General features: G+C 42.6%; 1 protein-coding gene across 1 annotated transcript; it reads right to left on the reverse strand.

The window, feature by feature from the left end:
* Window positions 1-255: 255 nt before the first annotated feature.
* Window positions 256-13594, reverse strand: LOC135512268 (tetraspanin-14-like). Its single transcript, XM_064934113.1, has 9 exons — window positions 13503-13594; window positions 12690-12778; window positions 8431-8481; window positions 7729-7875; window positions 6140-6310; window positions 5625-5750; window positions 5404-5454; window positions 2600-2713; window positions 256-2502 (listed from the first exon to the last, which is right to left on the reverse strand). The coding sequence occupies exons 2-9, from the start codon at window positions 12768-12770 to the stop codon at window positions 2437-2439; spliced, it is 807 nt and encodes a 268-aa protein (XP_064790185.1). The 5' UTR covers window positions 12771-12778; window positions 13503-13594; the 3' UTR covers window positions 256-2436.
* Window positions 13595-19434: the final 5840 nt, after the last annotated feature.

Here is a 19434-nt window from a genome sequence, read left to right on the forward strand (position 1 = left end):
GTTATTTTAAAACAGTCAGCCATGAAGGCTGTTCAGGGTTTCTATTAACTTCCCATAATTAACACAAGAGGGCTCTAAAACACAGCTAAATCAGTACTGTTTAGAGTGTCAAATTCTTCGACCAAGGAGGCACTAAAGCATGTAGTAGCCGTTCAGAATATCCAACGACCACCTTGTAAGTGTATGCCTGGGGAAGGTAATTTGACTAAATGATATTGTCATCTGTGATGATTAATAACACTGGAAAGTTTAACAAAATGGACAAACATACTTTATTGTTTAGAAAAACCTATCCAGAATTAATTAAATTCACATTTACAAAATGTCATTACATAAAACAGAACATCCCTTTTGTTAAAAACACTCATATGATTACATGGAAACAATCAGTAACACACACAAAACACAAAGAAAATTGTCAAACTACATGACAGACATTCACCAGCAGATCTGCAGTTGAAGGCCTGAATGACCGTCAACTCCATTGCTTTCATTTGCGTCTTTTATCTTGTAACTTATATAGCGCAACTCTAGCATTCATGCGATATAAAACCCCATAAAATATATCCTCAATCAACATTCCATAACCCGCCATAGATGCCTCTGTAAAGCTCCTCTTTCTAGTACGAGGACAGCAGAGTATCTTTGGACAGGATGGCAGTAAAGCAAGCTCAATGTATGGAGGGACTGGCATTTAACTACCATGAGGAAAATACCTCCGCCAAATATGCATTCAGAACGCTTTGAATAATGTTAGGCCAGTGGTCACTTGGATGATTGCTGGGTGCCTTGAGGTATATAGTCTGGACTGAGGAGAGACGCTGGTGGGTTGGGCATCAAGTACAGTTGTAATTATATATCTCCATAAAGTTCAATCGAGCAGCCGCATCAACACAACAGCAAAATAATTAAACTCCGCTACTCTGAGGCCTAACAACTAACTAATACTTCACTTACAGGTCATCTAACACTGATCAAAATAAAACATGTCAACAATCTACATACGCATTGCATCCACAATTCACTTTCCCTTAAGGAAAGTAGTATGTATCTCAATGATCAAAACTCTGCTCAGAAGCATTTGATGCACGTTGTGGACTGACAAGTTGGTATGACAAGTTTTGAGACATGACTTATAGAAAAGACATGGCTTGACTGACAAGTCAGAGGTTCAGCAGTGCACATGTGGGTTTGAACAGCTGCAGACTGATTCAAATGGTTAAGAGCTAGCATAATTTTCCCAATGTTTAGCTGAGAGCTAAGGGACAATGGTGGTTTCAGTTCAAAGCCTGTCCTAACTTCGTCCCCAGGGTCAAATTGCTGTTGCATAGAGCCTAGTAACACTGAGCAACAAAGTGGGATTTGAAAGGGGTGTGGATAAAATCGAGGTGGGAGACAGCGAGCCTGATACAGCGGTATTAGATGAGACTGAAATATGGCAAAAATAGCAAATCAATATAAATGTTCTATCACATGGCCATATTTTTGAGCTCAATTGATTTCGGAGTTTGGGATTTAAAGTTTATATCTGAAAAAATATTTCTCGAAGTGTACTTTCAGAATTTCTCAACTCACTTGTTCAAATCACCTGTGCTGCTCGAGCTTTAAAGTGCTCAATGTAGGGGGAGGATCTATGGGTTATGCTAGATGGTGATAGATTAGCCAATTAAAACAAAATGGTTGTTTCGTCCGCTCCTGCCATAGACGTCCAGTCGAGTCAAGTTCTGAGGTGCTGTGAAACCAGACGGTTCGACAGAGAGAGAGAGCCGGCTTGTGGATGATAATAGCCATCACACAATGCGGTGCTGAGATTGTGTTGATTCAGAAAGAGCTCTAGGGCAAAGTCTCATATTGGAGCAATTACATCTTCACTGATGTGGTAGACAACTCTTACTGCTCACACAGTCTGATATTCTACAATTCTAGTCATGAAAAGCTGCAGGCCAGAGAGCACACCGTTTAAACAATTGCGACGACTTCATTGTTGTTTTTTGATCATTGTTGAGGTATGATGAATTCACCCAGGATTCTACCTGGGTGTATTGGTTAAGACACTGTTCCCGGGAAAGATGTTCAGAGTGTCTTAGGAAAACAATACAAGAATGTACCAAAAACATATTTAAAGGGAAACCCAGAGGCTATTTTTAAGTGGTTTGTTGAAGTCTGACTGCAATCCTGTGAGAGAAGGCACATACGAGTCTGGTTGAATAAGGCAGCTTCATGTCCACTGTGCAGGCTCTGCAGAGGTATTCGTCTCCAGAGACTGACAGAACAGTCCAAAGATAATGAGCCATAGGAAGAAGTATTTTTGTCCTCTTCTCTCATCTCTTGCCGGGCCTCAGAAAGGGAGATCAGAGAAAGGGCGGAATGGATGGTGGTACAATTTCTCTCTCAGTACAGTACCCCGTAGGCCTATGCATTCCACCACACCCCTCACTAGTAGTTAAACTTGACCTTCTCAATGTCGACAATCAGTGTCCGAGCCAAGAAGATGCCCATCATCTGAAAAGGCGGAAGAATTCACAGCATTAGCCAACAATAGATATGAATCCCATCAGCATATAAACATATACTCTCATTTCAATATAGATATATTTACCTGAAGCAGAGATATAATGATGAATACTCCAGCTACTATGTAGAGATTCCGTGGAAGCCATTCCTCTAAGGCTGGGATGCAGCCCTTGATGTAAATATAGTTGATCCAGTCCCCCTGCAACAGGAAATGAGAGCTATATGGAATGCTCTCCCATACCTTTGTATATACCGGCTTACTCAAATCACCTTACACTAAGTACAAGTCTTGGTGCACTTAATGTATCCTGTAGGGATAGATCAAACTGATTGTTTTTTCAAATACCGAAGAAGATTTGACACCAAGTGTTTGTTGCCAAGAAGTTTCCCGACTTAGAATATATATTTTTTTAAAGTCAAAAGGATGCATTTTGCTATTGTGTAGCTATTATCTATGACAGCCTATGGCAATATCTCAGTGAAATTAATATTGACCATCACAAGGGGCAGAGGAAAAGTCAAAATTAGCAAATAGATAGTTCTTCTGCAATTAATGGGCGGCAGTAACAGAAAGGTAGCTGGTTTGAATACACGAGCCAACAAGGCAAACCATATATTTGTGCCCTGGAGCAAGGCACTTAACCCTAATTTGCCCCAGGGGTGTCATACTACTATGGCTGACCCTGTAAAACATATTTCACTGCACCTATCCAGTGTATGTGACAACAAAAAAATATGAAGAATTGATGAGTCATCTATGATGAATAGTGAAACTCAGCTCTTCCATTTCAACATAAAAACTCCCATTTATCTAGAAGCATCTGCTCCTTCTAAGACATTTTTCCTGATAAACAAAGAAGACAAATCAGTTTGCCTCATAACTTTGAATAACAATGAAGATGAATAGTTCCTTCTGAGCCAGGGGACCAGAACCGATGTAAAACAGGGTGGATTTGCAGAAAAACAAATTTAAGCCCCAGATTTGAGAGCGACCACTGGAACACTAGGCCAAAACATAGATAAAGAATCATTTATTTTCAGCCTGCTGTTCTTCGTAGTGACAAGAGATTAACAGGGACAGGAGGGAGCCTACCTTCCGTTCAGCAGTGATAATACGAAATTTGTGTTTCTCCCATTTGGGTAATGGGAAGAAAGGGCACTGTCGATACAGCTTAAATGACCTGACACTAAAGCCTGTATTATCTACCCTTAAGAAGAAATGGAATTAACTTTCTGCACTGAAATTTTATCTATTACTTTACAATGTTTACCTTTCAGAAAAAATAGTCTTACTACAGCTAGTAGAGGTGGATTGTTGCAAACAATAGACTTGGATGCATATATAGGCCATATAAACATACAGTTAAGACATGCAGTAGACTATCATAAATACAAATAGCGATTCCTACAGATTATGTGTGGTTATCAAAAGTCGCTTTGGATAAAAGTGTCTGCTAAATAGCATATATTATTATATGTATACATACAGTTGAAGTCGGAAGTTTACATACACTTCGGTTGGAGTCATTAAAACTCATTTAACCACTCCAAAAAATTATTGTTAACAAACAATAGTTTTGGCAAGTCGGGTAGGACATCTACTTTGTGCATGACAAGTACTTTTTCCAACAATTGTTAACAGACAGATTATTTCACAATATCACAATTCCAGGGGGTCAAGAAGTTTACATACACTAAGTTAACTGTGCCTTTAAACAGCTTGGAAAATTCCGGAAAACGATGTCATGGCTTTAGAAGCTTCTGAGAGGCTAATTGACATCAATTGAGTCAATTGGAGGTGTGTTTACCTGTGGATGTATTTTAAAGCCTACCTTCAAACTCACTGTGCAAATCAATCCCAGAACAGCAGCAAAGGACCTTGTGAAAATGCTGGAGGAAACAGGTACAAAAGTATCTATATCCAAAGTTAACCGAGTCCTATTTCGACATAACCTGAAAGGTCGCTCAGTAAGGTAAGCCACTACTCCAAAACCACCATAAAAAAGCCAGACTACGGTTTGCAACTGCACATGGGGACAAAGACCATAGTTTTTGGAGAAATGTCCTCTGGTCTGATGAAACAAAAATAGAACTGTTTGGCCATAATGACCATCATTATGTTTGGAGGAAAAAGGGGAGGCTTGCAAGCTGAAGGACACCATCCCAACCGTGAAGCACAGGGGTGGCAGCATCATGTTGTGGGGGTGCATTGTTGCAGGAGGGACTGGTGCACTTCACAAAATAGATGGCATCATGAGGGAGGACAATTATGTGGATATATTGAAGCAACATCTCAAGACATCAGTCAGGAAGTTGAAGCTTGGTCGCAAATGGGTCTTCAAAATGGTCATTGAACCCAAGCATACTTCCAAAGTTCTGGCAAAATGTCTTAAGGACAACAAAGTCAAGGTATTGGAGTGGCCATCGCAAAGCCCTGACCTCAATCACATAGAAAGTTTGTGGGCAGAACTGAAAAGGCATGTGCGAGCAAGGAGGCCTACAAACCTGACTCAGTTACACCAGCGGTCAGGAAGAATGGGCCAAAATTCACCCAACTTATTGTGGGAAGCTTGTGGAAGGCTACCTGAAATGTATGACGTAAGTTTAAATTGTTTAAGGTAATACTACCAAATACTAATTGAGTATGTAAACTTCTCACCCACTGGGAATGTGATGAAAGAAATAAAAGCTGAAATAAATCTCTACTGTTGCTCTGACATTTCACATTCTTAAAATAAAGTGGTGATCCTAACTGACCTAAAACAGAGATCTTTTTCTAGGACTAAATGTCAGGAATTGTGAAAAACTGAGTTTAAATGTATTTGGCTACGGTATGTAAACTTCCAACTTCAACTGTATATGTGATGTGTGCACTGGATAGGGTCATACCTTTAGATGTTTACGGACATCATAGCCACACTGGGTGTTTAAAACAGAGTCCTGCAGAGAGAGAGAGAAAGAAACATCTCAAATTAGTCAAGGACTAACAAGAGGCATACCTAAAAATGAGCATGCCAGTGGCAGTTATAACAACTAGTACAGAGTAACTTATTCAAAGATGGATTGTGAAGGAGCAACGACATGGAGATAAGGGCAAGCAGATTACTCACTGCAGGGTCACTGAGGCAGCAGGAGAAGGGCACTCCGCACCTCTCTCTGCTGGGGTTGTTGTTGGTGCAGTTGAAGTAGACGTTCAGGTTCCAGTCATCAGGCTCCTTGGCTCCGCAGCAGTGGTTCTAGGACAGACGAGGGAAGTTTGAGTCAGATGGTTCTAATGAACAACTCCTGAGGTGTTTCCATACCATACATCTGCCAGTGTAGGACTGAGCACACATTACACAGCCACTTAGAGGACAGCGGTTCAAGTATCATCAGGTCCCTAGAGACCAACGGGCCATCGTAGCAAGGCTTGTGAAAGCAAGCACACAATTATACACCAACACTAGGATGTATAAATCATCTCAGGAAGGGGTTAGGAGGAAAGGAAGGAAACAATGTGACAGAACCGATGTGAGGGACAGCAGGTTATTAAGTAACTTCGTGTCTCACATTCTCCCTGCCTCTATATCCCATTACCCACCCCCCACAGCAACACTCTACATAGCTCTCGCTCTCTGCCTCTCACCAGCTTTTGCAGGGAGTCAATCAGGTTTTGCAGGTCGATGTCCTCTCTGTAGGCCTTGACGTTGGCCAGGAAGAAGTCGTTGATCCACTCTCTGACGTTGTCCTGGAAGACGAACGCCAGCACGGCCGCAGTCAGTTCCAGGAAGAAGATTAATCCGATCACCCCTGAGAACTAGAAGAGAAAAACAAGTTAACTATACGTGGTGGGAGACTGATAAGAGAAGCATCAGTAGTGCTCTGCATGGGTAGAAAAAAACAGCTTAAAAATAAAACTATTGCATGCCCTAATCAATGAAGGATGTGGTGAATGAAAAAAAAATGGCTCTCATGAGGACCACCACAGGAAAGGAAGAACCAGAATTACATCTGCTGCAGAGGACAAGTTCATTAGAGCTAACTGCACCTCAGATTGCAGCCCAAATAAATGCGTCAGAGTTCACACTTAACCAGCATGTCAAATAGCCCTTACACACACTTAACCAGTATGGCTACCACAGCATTCTGCAGAGAAACGAGAGTTATGGAGTGCTGCATTAGATGACCTGGCCTCCACAATCACCCGACCTCAACCCAATTGAGATGGTTTGGGATGAGTTGGACCGCAGAGTGAAGGAAAAGCAGCCAACAAGTGCTCACTCAGCATATGTGGGAACTCCTTCAAGACTGTTGGAAAAGCATTCCTCATGAAGCTGGTTGAGAGAATGCCAAGAGTGTGCAAAGCTGTCATCAAGGCAAAGGGTGGCTACTTTGAAAAATCTAAAATATGCATTGCGTGGGAAATACACATATCATCACTGTAGATGGAACCAAAAATCTCAAATTTGGACTCTAGACAAAATTTCCACCAGTCTAATGTCCACTGCTCGTGTTTCTTGGCCCAAGCAAGTCTCTTCTTATTATTATATAAATGTTTTTCTGAAACGAACAGCTGACTGAAGAGTCAGTTTGAGCCAGTTTCTGTGGTAACATGGACTCTTAACATGAAACTTTGTTGCTTCTTGCTGAAACAAGCAAGGCGTTGCCAAGGTAATGCCCCCCTCCCTGCATCAGCAGCACAGAAAAATAGAATGAATAAAAAGTGCTTGGAACTTCTAACCCTGGCAATTTGACCGGTAATTTCATGAACTCAAACATTGTTGCCTGGTATATTCATGCAATAACTTCCATGGTAAAGTAGAATGTATGATGTTAATTTATAAAGCTCATACAATGGAATACATTTTTTGCAAAGTCACTTGAGTTGAAATCAACAAACCACAACACATATTGATGGGTATACTTCCTGCCTTGCTACTATGGGTAAACTCGCAATGGCCACCAGTCCACCCCATATACCATCACGCTTGAATGGGTATGCCCCTTCTATTCATGATATTTCTATGACAGCACATGCAGTCAAGAGGAGAATGATTACGTTTTTCTACTCAAACGGTTATTACAGTTACCTCAGTCATTTGGCTGACCATCACAGCCACCACTTGTAAGAGAAGCTAAAATGTGTACCAGCATTCTATTAGTATGCTATGAGACCCCCAAGAGAGAGATCGAGCAAGAGAAATAGAAAGATTATTGTGGTGGTGCTGTACTCACAAACTTGAGGAGGCATATGTTCTCCCTGAGTGCTCCTACACATCCTGCAAAGCCCAGGATGAAGGTGATCCCTCCCACCAGCAACACCAGCCACACGGGGTCAAAGCCATGCAGCCGTGTCACCTGTGTCAGGTCCAACAGTACTCCCTACAGGAGTGAGAACAGTTGAGTTAACCGTTGAGCTAACAGATCCCCAGGGTATTGGCACATGGCGACACAGGAATTACATAAAATACTGTATGACCTTTCAGACATTGATGAGAAGCTGATACCATTTCAAGCAAAGCATCAACACACAAGTAAAAAGTCATTCCAAGAATGATGAATGCCACATTATAAAGAATTAAATTATTTCATATATTGAATAAATTACATGGCATATCTGATTAAAAGCTGGTGTGTTATCCTGTAACAATATCTCCAATACGCATTTGAATAACCTCTAATGTAGCGGTTCAACCCTACAGAACAGACGATTAAAATGTGTTATCAGCTTCAAGCTGTGTGTAACAATAGGGGAAATTAACTGTGAATTTGATGGTTGTGAATGTTTTAAAAGATGTGATGGCAGTGATGACAAGTGACAAGTCTGTGGGCTGAAGGTCTGGCAAACACAATTACACAAATAGTCAATGAATAGAGATAAGCTGTCTGTACGGTGGAGAAACATTTACAGGACAATGGGAGAAGCTGCTCCCTCACCTTCTCACTCCAGGCCCAGAACCCAATGGCGATGAATGCTGCTCCAGCCAGCTGAGGAAGGAAGCAGACCGACTTTTTTCAGATGTGTTTACATTTTTGACTTGGTGTGTTCAGTTGTTTACTTTTATTTTTAACATTTTCACATAGGCATTAGGGAAAACACTGCCACTAAATAATATTAAAGCATAACTAGGTATAAAAGAGGGAGCCTGCTAATAACGAAAACACTGACAATGTCTTTAATTTAAAAACAGGAAGAGATGGGTCATAAGTGGTTATTGCGCATCTTTGAACTCAGAATACAGCTGCCCTATCAAGAGATGAATTAACGAGCTTAGCCAAAATCCAAAACAGAAGCGTTTCTACATTCCCTGTTGACACAAACAAAGAGAGGAAGCTAGCAAATATCTTAGTGAGTCTCCTGTTCACTAGCTAAAACAGGAAGTAGGGGCTCTGAAGGTTTATTTCTCAACTCTGGATGTTGGAAGGACATTAGAGATGTAGGCTAAAGCAACGAAAGAAAAGCTCACACCCTTCTTTAATTTAGAAATAAACAGAAAGAGGCTGTTACCAGTGGAGGATGTTAGAGGGAATGGCTATTGAAAATGTGCTCTGTGTGGAAAGATTGTGGCAGGGGGCACCAGGTCAGCCAGCAGGGGCTGCCATCTGCCCTCATAGGTGAAAAATGGTTTTAGTAAATCAATGTGTTCTCTACATGGGCTTCCCAGACATTCTTGCCTTAAAAGAACACCATATTACTCCCTCCAGGATTTTGCTGGAATTTGGGATATTTGCAGGCAAAAATGTGCAGTGATTGGTTGAAATTGAGCCCAATTTTGTACCACGGTGATGGGTCAGTTGTATGCAATAATACTGTGATGATTTGACTGACAGAAATAGTGCAGTGATTGGTCAAATCTGCAAGCCCTTGCATAATATGCAGGAAATTGTTGAATTTTGCTAAATATGTTGTGATTACAGAATCCTGGAGGGACTGCTATATGCTCCATCTCATGCCGGGCGTAAACTACACGACTTTCAAAATCCTAACATCGCTGAGCCTCACATTAAACAAACATATTATTTTTTTGTTGTCTTGCCAAAGTAGTGGTGCGTACACTAAACGATGTGGCACAGACTGGGGGTCACACACTACAAGATTCTTCACTTGGTCGTGAGGATTCTCCATACCACGCTGTCTCCTGAAAACAACGAGTGATTAGATTGTAAACGTAGCTGGAACAAGCGGTGGCTAAAAGCAGCCACAAACACATTCAATCAGAAATTCACACTTGCCATACAGAGCTGAATCACCTAGCCTACACATTTTGAATTGAGTAAAATTGCTTGTGAACTTCAGAGCTGTAGTGGTTTAACACTGGCTTAGGTTAAAAACATGTACAAACACATACTAGTAGTATTCGCTCTGGCTCGACAGTGGACACATTCTGGGTGTTGCGATACATCATCATCATCTCACTGGCTTTTTCTCTGGCAAGCTCTTGTTGCTGATCAGCGTTCTCAAAACATGCCGTTGCACATCTCACTACAAGAGCACCGCAGATTTGTGCTGATAAAATGTGTTTGAAAATATGGGAACACCTGGGATGGCCCAAAGACGGGATGGATAGCCCTCAGATTGCGTTGGTGACAGCCACGCACCCCACGTAGGCAACAACAGGGTGATTTTGTCTCCAATCTCAAAAATATGCAGTGTACGCCTGGCTTTAAAGTTGCAGTATTCTTGAGTATCTGATTTACTGCTCATGGCTGACTCTAGCAAACTAAACTCCAAGGTGAAGGAAGTTTATGATTTACTTCACCAGAGTGGAGCAGAGACCAGGCTTTTTGGAATCTAGGTCAGACAATATCAATTCACTCACGGGCAATACTTCAAAAAAATGTTTTATCATGAAAAGCCTACCTTGTACCTGTTTGTCCTCTGTAGTTGCGGGCCTTGTTTGCGGAAAACCATACTTTTTCAAAAAATGTTAATAAAAATATAACCACTGACGTTTTGCTCATGTCTGTTTCTCAAAGATGGCAATTTAGCGTGAATGTGCAAGTGTCAATTGATTATCCAATGATGTAAGCCCAGCGCTCCAAATACTCATTGTCCAATCAAATCACAGAATCTACAGATGTTGTGCCGACCAATCAAATCTCGCAGATCATTACAGGTGCCAGTTAACCCAAAATTTGGCACATTACTTTATTGACTTGCAACATTTTCGGTCAAGAGAAAATGAGAAAAAACGAGAGAAATCATAAAAATACACCTTTATTTGACATATTACAATAATTTTATAGCAGGGGTCAACAACAGGTCGATCGCGAGCTACCAGGAGCTTGCAGCCCACCTATGAGTAGCTCAGCAAACAATTCTGAAAGTACATTACATTTTCAAGTGTTCCACTGCAATCTAACAAGTATCAGATACTGTAAGCTCCCCGCTACTGTCTAATCAACGCAATATTATAAACTGGGTGGTTCAAACCCTGAATGCTGACTGGCTGACAGATGTGCTATATTATAGGTATGACCAAACATGTATTTTTACTGCTCTAATATTTTACCTTTATTTAACTAGGCAAGTAATTTAAGAACAAATTCTTATTTTCAATGATGGCGTAGGAACAGTGGGTTAACTGCCTGTTCAGGGGCAGAACGACAGATTTGTACCTTGTCAGCTCGGGGATTTGAACTTGCAACCTTCCAGTTACTAGTCCAACGCTTTAACCACGAGGCTACCCTGCGCCCCATTGGTAACCAGCTTATAATAGCAATAAGGCACCTTGGGGGTGTGTGGTATATGGCCAACATACCACACCTCCTCAGGCCTTATTGCTTAATTATCCCAACCCTGGTTAGCAACTATTGGCTTAAAAAGCTAAACCTAACAATATCTCCCAATTAATTTCCAGAAACATTGCCCGTCAGACAAACGTGTGCACCACTCAGACAATCACTGTGTTTAGCCAGTTGACGTGTTAACGGTCTTGTGGGTTGACAGAAATACTTCTCCAAAACCATCTCAATTAAATGTTAACTGCAAAGTAGGTGTACATGGCAGAAGTATATTATGAGTAATTATAAACTGGGTTGTTCGAGCACTGAATGATGATTGGTTGAAAGCCGTGGTATATCAGACCGTATACCATGGGTATTGACAAAATATGTCATTTTATTGCTCTAACTATGCTGGTAACCAGTTTATAATAGAATAAGGCACCTTGGGGGTTGTGTCGTGCTTAAGAACAGCCCTTAGCCGTGGTGTGTATGTGTGTATGTACACATATATATACATACACACACACACACACACACACATACATACATGCATACATACATACATACATACATACACACATCCCATCGGGCCGTATTGCTTAATTATGACATTTGAATCTATTATTTGCTTACTTTGACATGAAATGAGCAGCAGCAGTACGGAACCATGGCTAGACCAGCACATTAGATGCCACATTCCTCACCTCGCTAGATGTGCAAGTAAAGGGTCAGGTGCAATATAAGGGGAATTACATTTTTATTTAAATATTTGTTCATTTTCTTCCTATCACCACACTCCCCCATAAAAAAAATGGTCTTCACATAAACAATATGTTTTTTATCTATGAACAAGTGTACATTTCAGAGTAAAAAAACAAAACAAGTAGTGTACTACTTTCTCTTGTACACTAAGGACCCAGGGAAGAATAGCAGGTGAGATGAGACAAATGAGTAGCTCACAACATGTTTAATTTATTATAAGTAGCTCTCATGCTAGAAATGGTTGGCAACCCCTGTTTAATAGCATAGATTTAATTTACAAATGTCAGAGATTCAATTGATGGAAGTTGCCATCTTCGAGAAACAGAAACGAGCAAAGTTGGTGGCTGTATTTGTTTGTTTATTGAAAAGGTATGAATTTTATCAATAAAAGAAAGGCACGCAACTAGAGGTCAAACATTGGTACAATGTAGGCATTTCAGGATGTACCTTTTTTTAAGTATTGGGCAAATCGATGTAGTCTGCGCTAGATTCCACAAAGTCTGGTTTCTGCTCCACTCTCTTGGTAAAGTTCATCATAAACTTCCTTCACCATCGAGTGAAGTTTAGTCCGCCAGGCAAACTCAGGCCAACTATACAGATTATGCATAACTACATTCATAGCATAGCACAAAATGAGACAACTGGGTGCCACAGCATGTCTGCATTACTCATTGTCTACAGGGTTACCTACTGCTTTTGCTACTTACCCAAAATATGATGTTGTAGCTGAACATGAGGTACTTGTAACAGAAGCTGACTTCTGCATTTTCATAACGATAGTAGTGCATATTTCCCCCTGTGTTGAGAGACAGGAGCGAGACAATGACAGTTAGCACACAGATGGAACAAGATGTTAATAAAGGTTGACCTACTAGCTAGATAATTATCTAACGTAATTTGTTTATCCAGCTACATATTCATAAGGCTATCACTTAGCTAGCAACACAGTTCGCTCACTAGCTAACGTTAGCTAGCTCATCACTGAATCAAAGACTGAAATAGTAGCTACAACGGTTGTTGGCCAGAAAAATCCAGCTAGCTAACTAACGGCAGTTTGGCCAGTTAACTAGTTAACAGCTAGCTAGCTAACCATCATTCGATTTGCTGCAAACTGTCAGAACACCAACAGCTAGATAACAATAGTTGCTAGCAGAGTTAACGCTACTGTAGCTAGCTAACGTTAGACAGCTTTCTAACGAATTCGTTACCTGGCTAACGTTAGCTGGTCAACACAATTCATGTATACGGTGGCTAGATAGTATCTAGTGATAACCAGCTAGCTATGATACAGATGGAAACACAGCTAATTTCACTATGGCTAGTACTTAGTTGCTATCCGGAAAATAAGCGTAGCGATTAAGACAGTGTTCGTTTAACTAGCTAGCTATCTTGCTCAAAAGCAAAACATTCGGCAAACTTCACATTTTCAATATAGATAAAGTAGCTACGTTAAAAAAACACGTTTTTATTTTTATTTTATTCGTTGCGACCTATCAACTTTCCAATTATCAACAACTCACCGCGGCTTTGTTTAGCGCTGCACTGCCTGTTGGCAAAAATATATATCTTGATTGAGTTTCGAAAACTCTTTGGAGACTTTTTACTCCACTTCCTGTAAGGGCAGCAGGCCACGCCCAATTTTCTCCTATGTTTTTGTTTTCGTGTTACCAAAAGGTTACGCGTTAGGACTTTAATTGATATTTGATTGGGTAATAATATAACGTTATTTGTTTATCCAGCTACATGTTCTTAATGCTATCACGTAGTTAGCAACATAGCTATGCAAACTCAACAAATCAACTTTAGCTAGCACTTAGCTATGCAAACTCAACAATTCAACTTCATGGAAATCCAAAAAACACTTAAAGATGGACACATCACGAATTAATATGGTCAATAAATGACACTGATACATCAAATAGTTTATTTGTCATTTTCACGGTTAAGCAGATGTTATAGCGGGTGCAGCGTAATGGTTATGTTACTAGCGCCTAACAATGTTGTAAAATGTCAAACAAGTAGAAAAATAATTTTAAAAAATAACACTGAAATCAAGATATTGTAATGACCTGACTAGATCATAAAGGAACAATTGTCCAGACAGAGGTTTGAGTTTACGAATTGACAGATTATTAAACCAACTTTACACAGGCTACTGTTTGGCCGTAGCCCACACCAAATAAATGAAAGATAACCCACAAGCCAATCATGACCTCTTGTGAAGCCCAGACGTAAGAGAGAGAACAAAGGCTAAACCTGGTCTTAACTTCCAATGCTCCATCCCCCTGCCCAACCTCCCTCCACGCCACTCCGCCAACCGCCAGGATGCCCGGCATCAGACCATTCCAGGCATTCCCGTGATTGGCAGATAGCAGGTTGATTGGCATGTCGGACCCTGCGAACACTGGGTACTGGTAAGTACAACACAACCACCTACGAGCCTAACACATAACACACAGCTGTCTGTGCGGGTCGCTACACAGCCCCCCCCACCACAAAGTCCCTTGTCCCAAAGGGAACAAACAAAGTCTCTGAAGCGACCCAGAGGTCTAATTTACCTGAGTGGCCGTGATGGTCGCAGAGTGCCCCTCTGGGAACCAGGGGATGAAGGCAGGGTTATGGGGGACAAGGAAGCAGGAACGGGTAATACAGTCCGTGGCTCTGAGGAACCACACGGTGACACAGGTGGGGAGACAGGGGGAGTGGGCTGTCTGGAGCCTTGTCTGCGGCACCTGGGGGTGGGTGAGGAGAATGTCATTGCCAGAGAGGGGAATTGTGGGGGTTCCTGGGGTTTGGGGAGAAGAGGCCCCACTGTATGGGGTTAACCTGTCCAGGTGCAGTGTCACCTTTCTCCCCCTGGGAGGAAGCTGCACCTGGTAAACAACCTCCCCTAACCTCTCCATGACACTGCAGGGTCCCACCCAGTGACTGTCCAACTTGGGGCATCTGCCTTTTTTTCTTAGGGGGCTGTAGACCCAGACAAGCTCCCCAGCAACAAAGTGCCTTCCCCGGGTGTGCACGTCATAGTTCCTCTTCTGCCTCACACCTGCATTCACCAGCTGCTCTCTGGCGAAGGTGTGGGCTGCCTCCAGGCAGTCCTGGAGTCTCCGGGCGGGCATACTCCGGCCCCGGGGGAACATGAGGGCTATCCAGGGGCCGACCAAACGCCATCTCTGCAGGGGTGCGAATCTCTCTCCCCAGCATGAGGAGGGCAGGAGTGCAGGAGGTGGAGTCTTGTTCAGCGGAGCGGAATGCCATGAGGACCATAAGCAGGTGCTTGTCCCAGTCACGATGGCCAGCTGCTGTCCAAGCGTTTTGTTGAAGCGCTCCACAAGGCCATCACTTTGAGGATGGAGAGGAGTAGTGCGGGTTTTGTGCATACCCAGCCTCTCACACATGGTGGCGAACTCAAAGCTGGACTCAAAGTTTTGCCTTGGTCGCTGTGGATGGACTCTGCAGCTCCAAACCTGCTGAACATCCCCGCTGTCAGGGCGTCGACGATGGTCTCTGCCTCCTGGTCAGGCAGAGCATAGGCCTCGGGCCATTTTGTGAAATAGTCAATGGCCATGAGCACCTAGCAGTTTCCACTGTCTGTGGTGGGGAACGGCCCAACTACATCCACTCCCACCCTCTCCATGGGAGCCCCCACTGGGAACTGTTGGAGCTGGGCATGAGAGCGGCCTGGGAGGCCCTTTCCTGCTGTGCAGTTGTCACAGCGGCGACAAAAGTCCTCCACATCCCTCTTGTGCTGCCCCCAGTAAAAGCCCTGACGGAAGCGGCGGAGTGTTTTTCTGACCCCAAAGTGTCCAGTCCCCACCCCCCCATGAGTACTCTGGAGCACAGCCTCCCGCACTGCTTTTGGGACCACCACCTGCCACCTCTCCTCTCCCGTAGCTGACTTCTTCCATGCCCGCTGTAGCACGTGATAGCATGCCCGCTGTAGCACTCTCAAACTTTGACCACAACCCTTTGGTTGCGAGTGAGAGCGCTGTCACCTCTTCCTATGGTGGCTCTCACCTGCGCCTCTACCCACTGTAGCACTGTCTGTAGGTCTGTGTCCCGTCCCTGCTGCTGCCCCCATTCAGCCACGTTGACAGTCTGCAGCTCACAGCAGACAGGCCCGCTCGCCCGACACACTGTGGCACAAACTATCCCACTTCTAACACCAATGTAATGAAACAGCAGGGAGCAGTTCTCGAACCCTCGACCTTCGAGCCCGAGGTCCGGCGTGCTATCGACTGTGCCGCAAAAGCATGCTCGAACGGCAGAGTCGATTTCCGCGCTTATAAACCCAGGGTCGTTACAATATGTTCAACAAATCCAATTAACAAGCCAAATAGCACAGCAATCCAAATGCAATATATACAGTTGAAGTCGGAAGTTTACATACACTTAGGTTGGAGTCGTTAAAACTCATTTTTCAACCACTCCACACATTTCTTGTTAATAAACTATAGTTTTGACAAGTCGGTTAGGATATCAACGTTATACATGACACAAGTCATTTTTCCAACAATTGTTTACAGACAGATTATTTTACTTATAATTCACTGTATCACAATACCAGTGGGTCAGAAGTTTACATACACTAAGTTGGCTGTGCCTTTAAACAGCATGGAATATTTCAGTAAATGATGTCATGGCTATAGAAGCTTCTGATAATTGACATCAATTGAGTAAATTGGAGGTGTACTTGTGGATATATTTTAAGGCCTACCTTCAAACTCATTGACTCTTTGCTTGACATAATGGGAAAATCAAAAGAAATCAGCCAAGACTTCAGAAAAAAATTGTAGGTTCATCCTTGATAGCAATTTCCAAATTCCTGAAGGTACCACGTTCATCTGTACAAACAATAGTATGCAAGTATAAACACCATGGGACCACGCAGCTGTCATACCGCTCAGGAAGGAGACGCATTCTGTCTCATAGAGATGAACATACTTTGGTGCGAAAAGTGCAAATCAATCCCAGAACAACAGAAAAGGACCGCGTGAAGATGCTGGAGGAAACCAGTACAAAAGTATCTATATCCACAGTAAAACGAGTCCTATATCGACATAACCTGAAAGGCTATGTGTAACAGTATAGCTTCCGTCCCTCTCCTCGCCCCTACCTGGGCTCGAACCAGGGACCCTCTGCACACATCAACAACTGCCTCCCACGAAGCATCATTACCCATAGCTCCACAAAAGCAGCGGCCCTTGCAGAGCAAGGGGAAAAACTATGTCTCAGAGCGAGTGACGTCACGGATTGAAATGCTATTAGCGCGCACCCCGCTAACTAGCTAACCATTTCACATCGGTTACACAAGGAAGCAGCCAATGCTCCAAAACCGCCATAAAAAAGCCAGACTACGGTTTGCAACTGCACATGGGGACAAAGATCATACTTTTTGGAGAAATTTCCTCTGGTCTGATGAAACAAAAGTATAACTTTTTGGCCATAATAACCATCATTATGTTTGGAGGAAAAAGGAGAGGCTTGCAAGCCAAAGAACACCATGAAAACCGTGAAGCACGGGGGTGGCAGCATCATGTTGTGGGGGTGCTTTGCTGCAGGCGGGACTGGTGCACTTCAAAATAGATGTCATCATGAGGGAGGGAAATTTTTTGGATATATTGAAGCAACATCTCAAGACGTCAATCAGGAAGTTAAAGTTTGGTCGTAAATGGGTCTTCCAAATGGACAATGTTCTCAAGCATACTTCCAAAGTTGTGGCAAAAGGGCTTAAGGACAACAAAGTCAAGGTATTGGAGTGGCCATCACAAGCCCTGACCTCAATCCCATAGAAAATGTGTGGGCAGAACTGAAAAAGCGTGTGCGAGCAAGGAGGCCTACAAATCTGACTCAGTTACACCAGCTCTGTCAGGAGGAATGGGCCAAAATTCAACCAACTTATTGTGGGAAGCTTGTGGAAGGCTACTCGAAACATTTGTCCCAAGTTAAACAATTTAAAGGCAATGCTACCGAATACTAATTGAGTGTATGTAAACTTCTGACCCACTGGGAATGTGATGAAAGGAATAAAAGCTGAAAGAAATAATTCTCTCTACTATTAATTCTGACATTTCACATTCTTAAAATAAAGTGGTGATCCTAAGACAGGGAATTTTTTACTAGGGTTACATGTCAGGAATTGTTAAAAACTGAGTATAAATGTATCCGGCTAAGGTGTATGTAAACTTCAGACTTTAACTGTATGTATATAGCCTACACCAGATGAGAAGAATGAATGATATGAACAGCAGTAGATATGTGAGCTATGTCCAGTATATAAATACACAGTATTTTACAAAACCCCATTACAAAATGGATAGAATTGCAGTAAATTAGCTTCCTGAGTCCTGACCAGAGTCCTGAGTATAAATATTTATGTATGAGAATAGTGTGTATAGACAGTATGGACAGTATGTGAATAGAAAAGGTATGTACAGCAGTATTTACAGTACATTCAGAAAGTATTCAGACCCCTTCATTTTTTTCATATTTTGTTATGTTACAGTCTTATTGTACAATCAATTAAATAGTTTTCCCCCTCATCAATCTACACACAATAAGGTTTTTAGACATTTTTGTAAAATATCACATTTACATAAGTATTCTGACCTTTTACTCAGTACTTTGTTAAAGCACCTTTGCCAGCGATAACAGCCTCGAGTCTTCTTGGGTATGATGCTACACACTTGGTACACCTGTATTTGGGGAGATTCTCCCATTATTCTATGAAGATCCTCTCAAGCTCTGTCAGGTTGGATGGGGAGTGTCGCTCAAAGCTATTTCAGGTCTCTCCAGAGATGTTTGATTGGGTTGAAGTCCAGGCTCTGGCTGGGCCACTCAAGGGCATTCAAAGACTTGTCCCAAAGCCCGAAGTCCCGATCGCTCTGGAGCGGGTTTTCATCAAGGATCTCTGTATACTTTGCTCCGTTCATCTTTCCCTCGATTCTGAATAGTCTCCCAGTCCAAGCCACCGAAAAACAGCCCACCATGCTTCCCCACAAGGATGGTGCCAGGTCTACTCCAGATGTGACGCTTGGCATTCAGGCTAAAGATTTCAATCTTGGTTTCATCAGGCCAAGGAATCTTGTTTCTCATGGTCTGAGAGTCCTATAGGTGTCTGTTGGAAAACTCCAAGTGGGCTGTCATCTGCCTTTTACTGAGGAGTGGCTTCCGTCTGGCCACTCTACCATAAAGGCCTGATTGGTTGAGTGCTCCAGAGATGGTTGTCCTTCTGGAAGGCTCTCCCATCTCCACAGACAAACTCTGAACCTCTGTCAGAGTGACCATCGGGTTCATGGTCACCTCCCTGACCAAGGCCTTTCTCCCCCGATTGTTCAGTTTGTCCAGGCAGCCAGCTCTAGGAAGCGACTTGGTGGTTCCAAACGTCTTCCATGTACGAATGATGGACGCCACAGTGTGTTCTTGGGGACCTTCTATGATGCAGACATGTTT

This window comes from Oncorhynchus masou, chromosome 24, assembly GCF_036934945.1.
Source record: "Oncorhynchus masou masou isolate Uvic2021 chromosome 24, UVic_Omas_1.1, whole genome shotgun sequence".
Taxonomy (NCBI): Eukaryota; Metazoa; Chordata; class Actinopteri; order Salmoniformes; family Salmonidae; genus Oncorhynchus; species Oncorhynchus masou.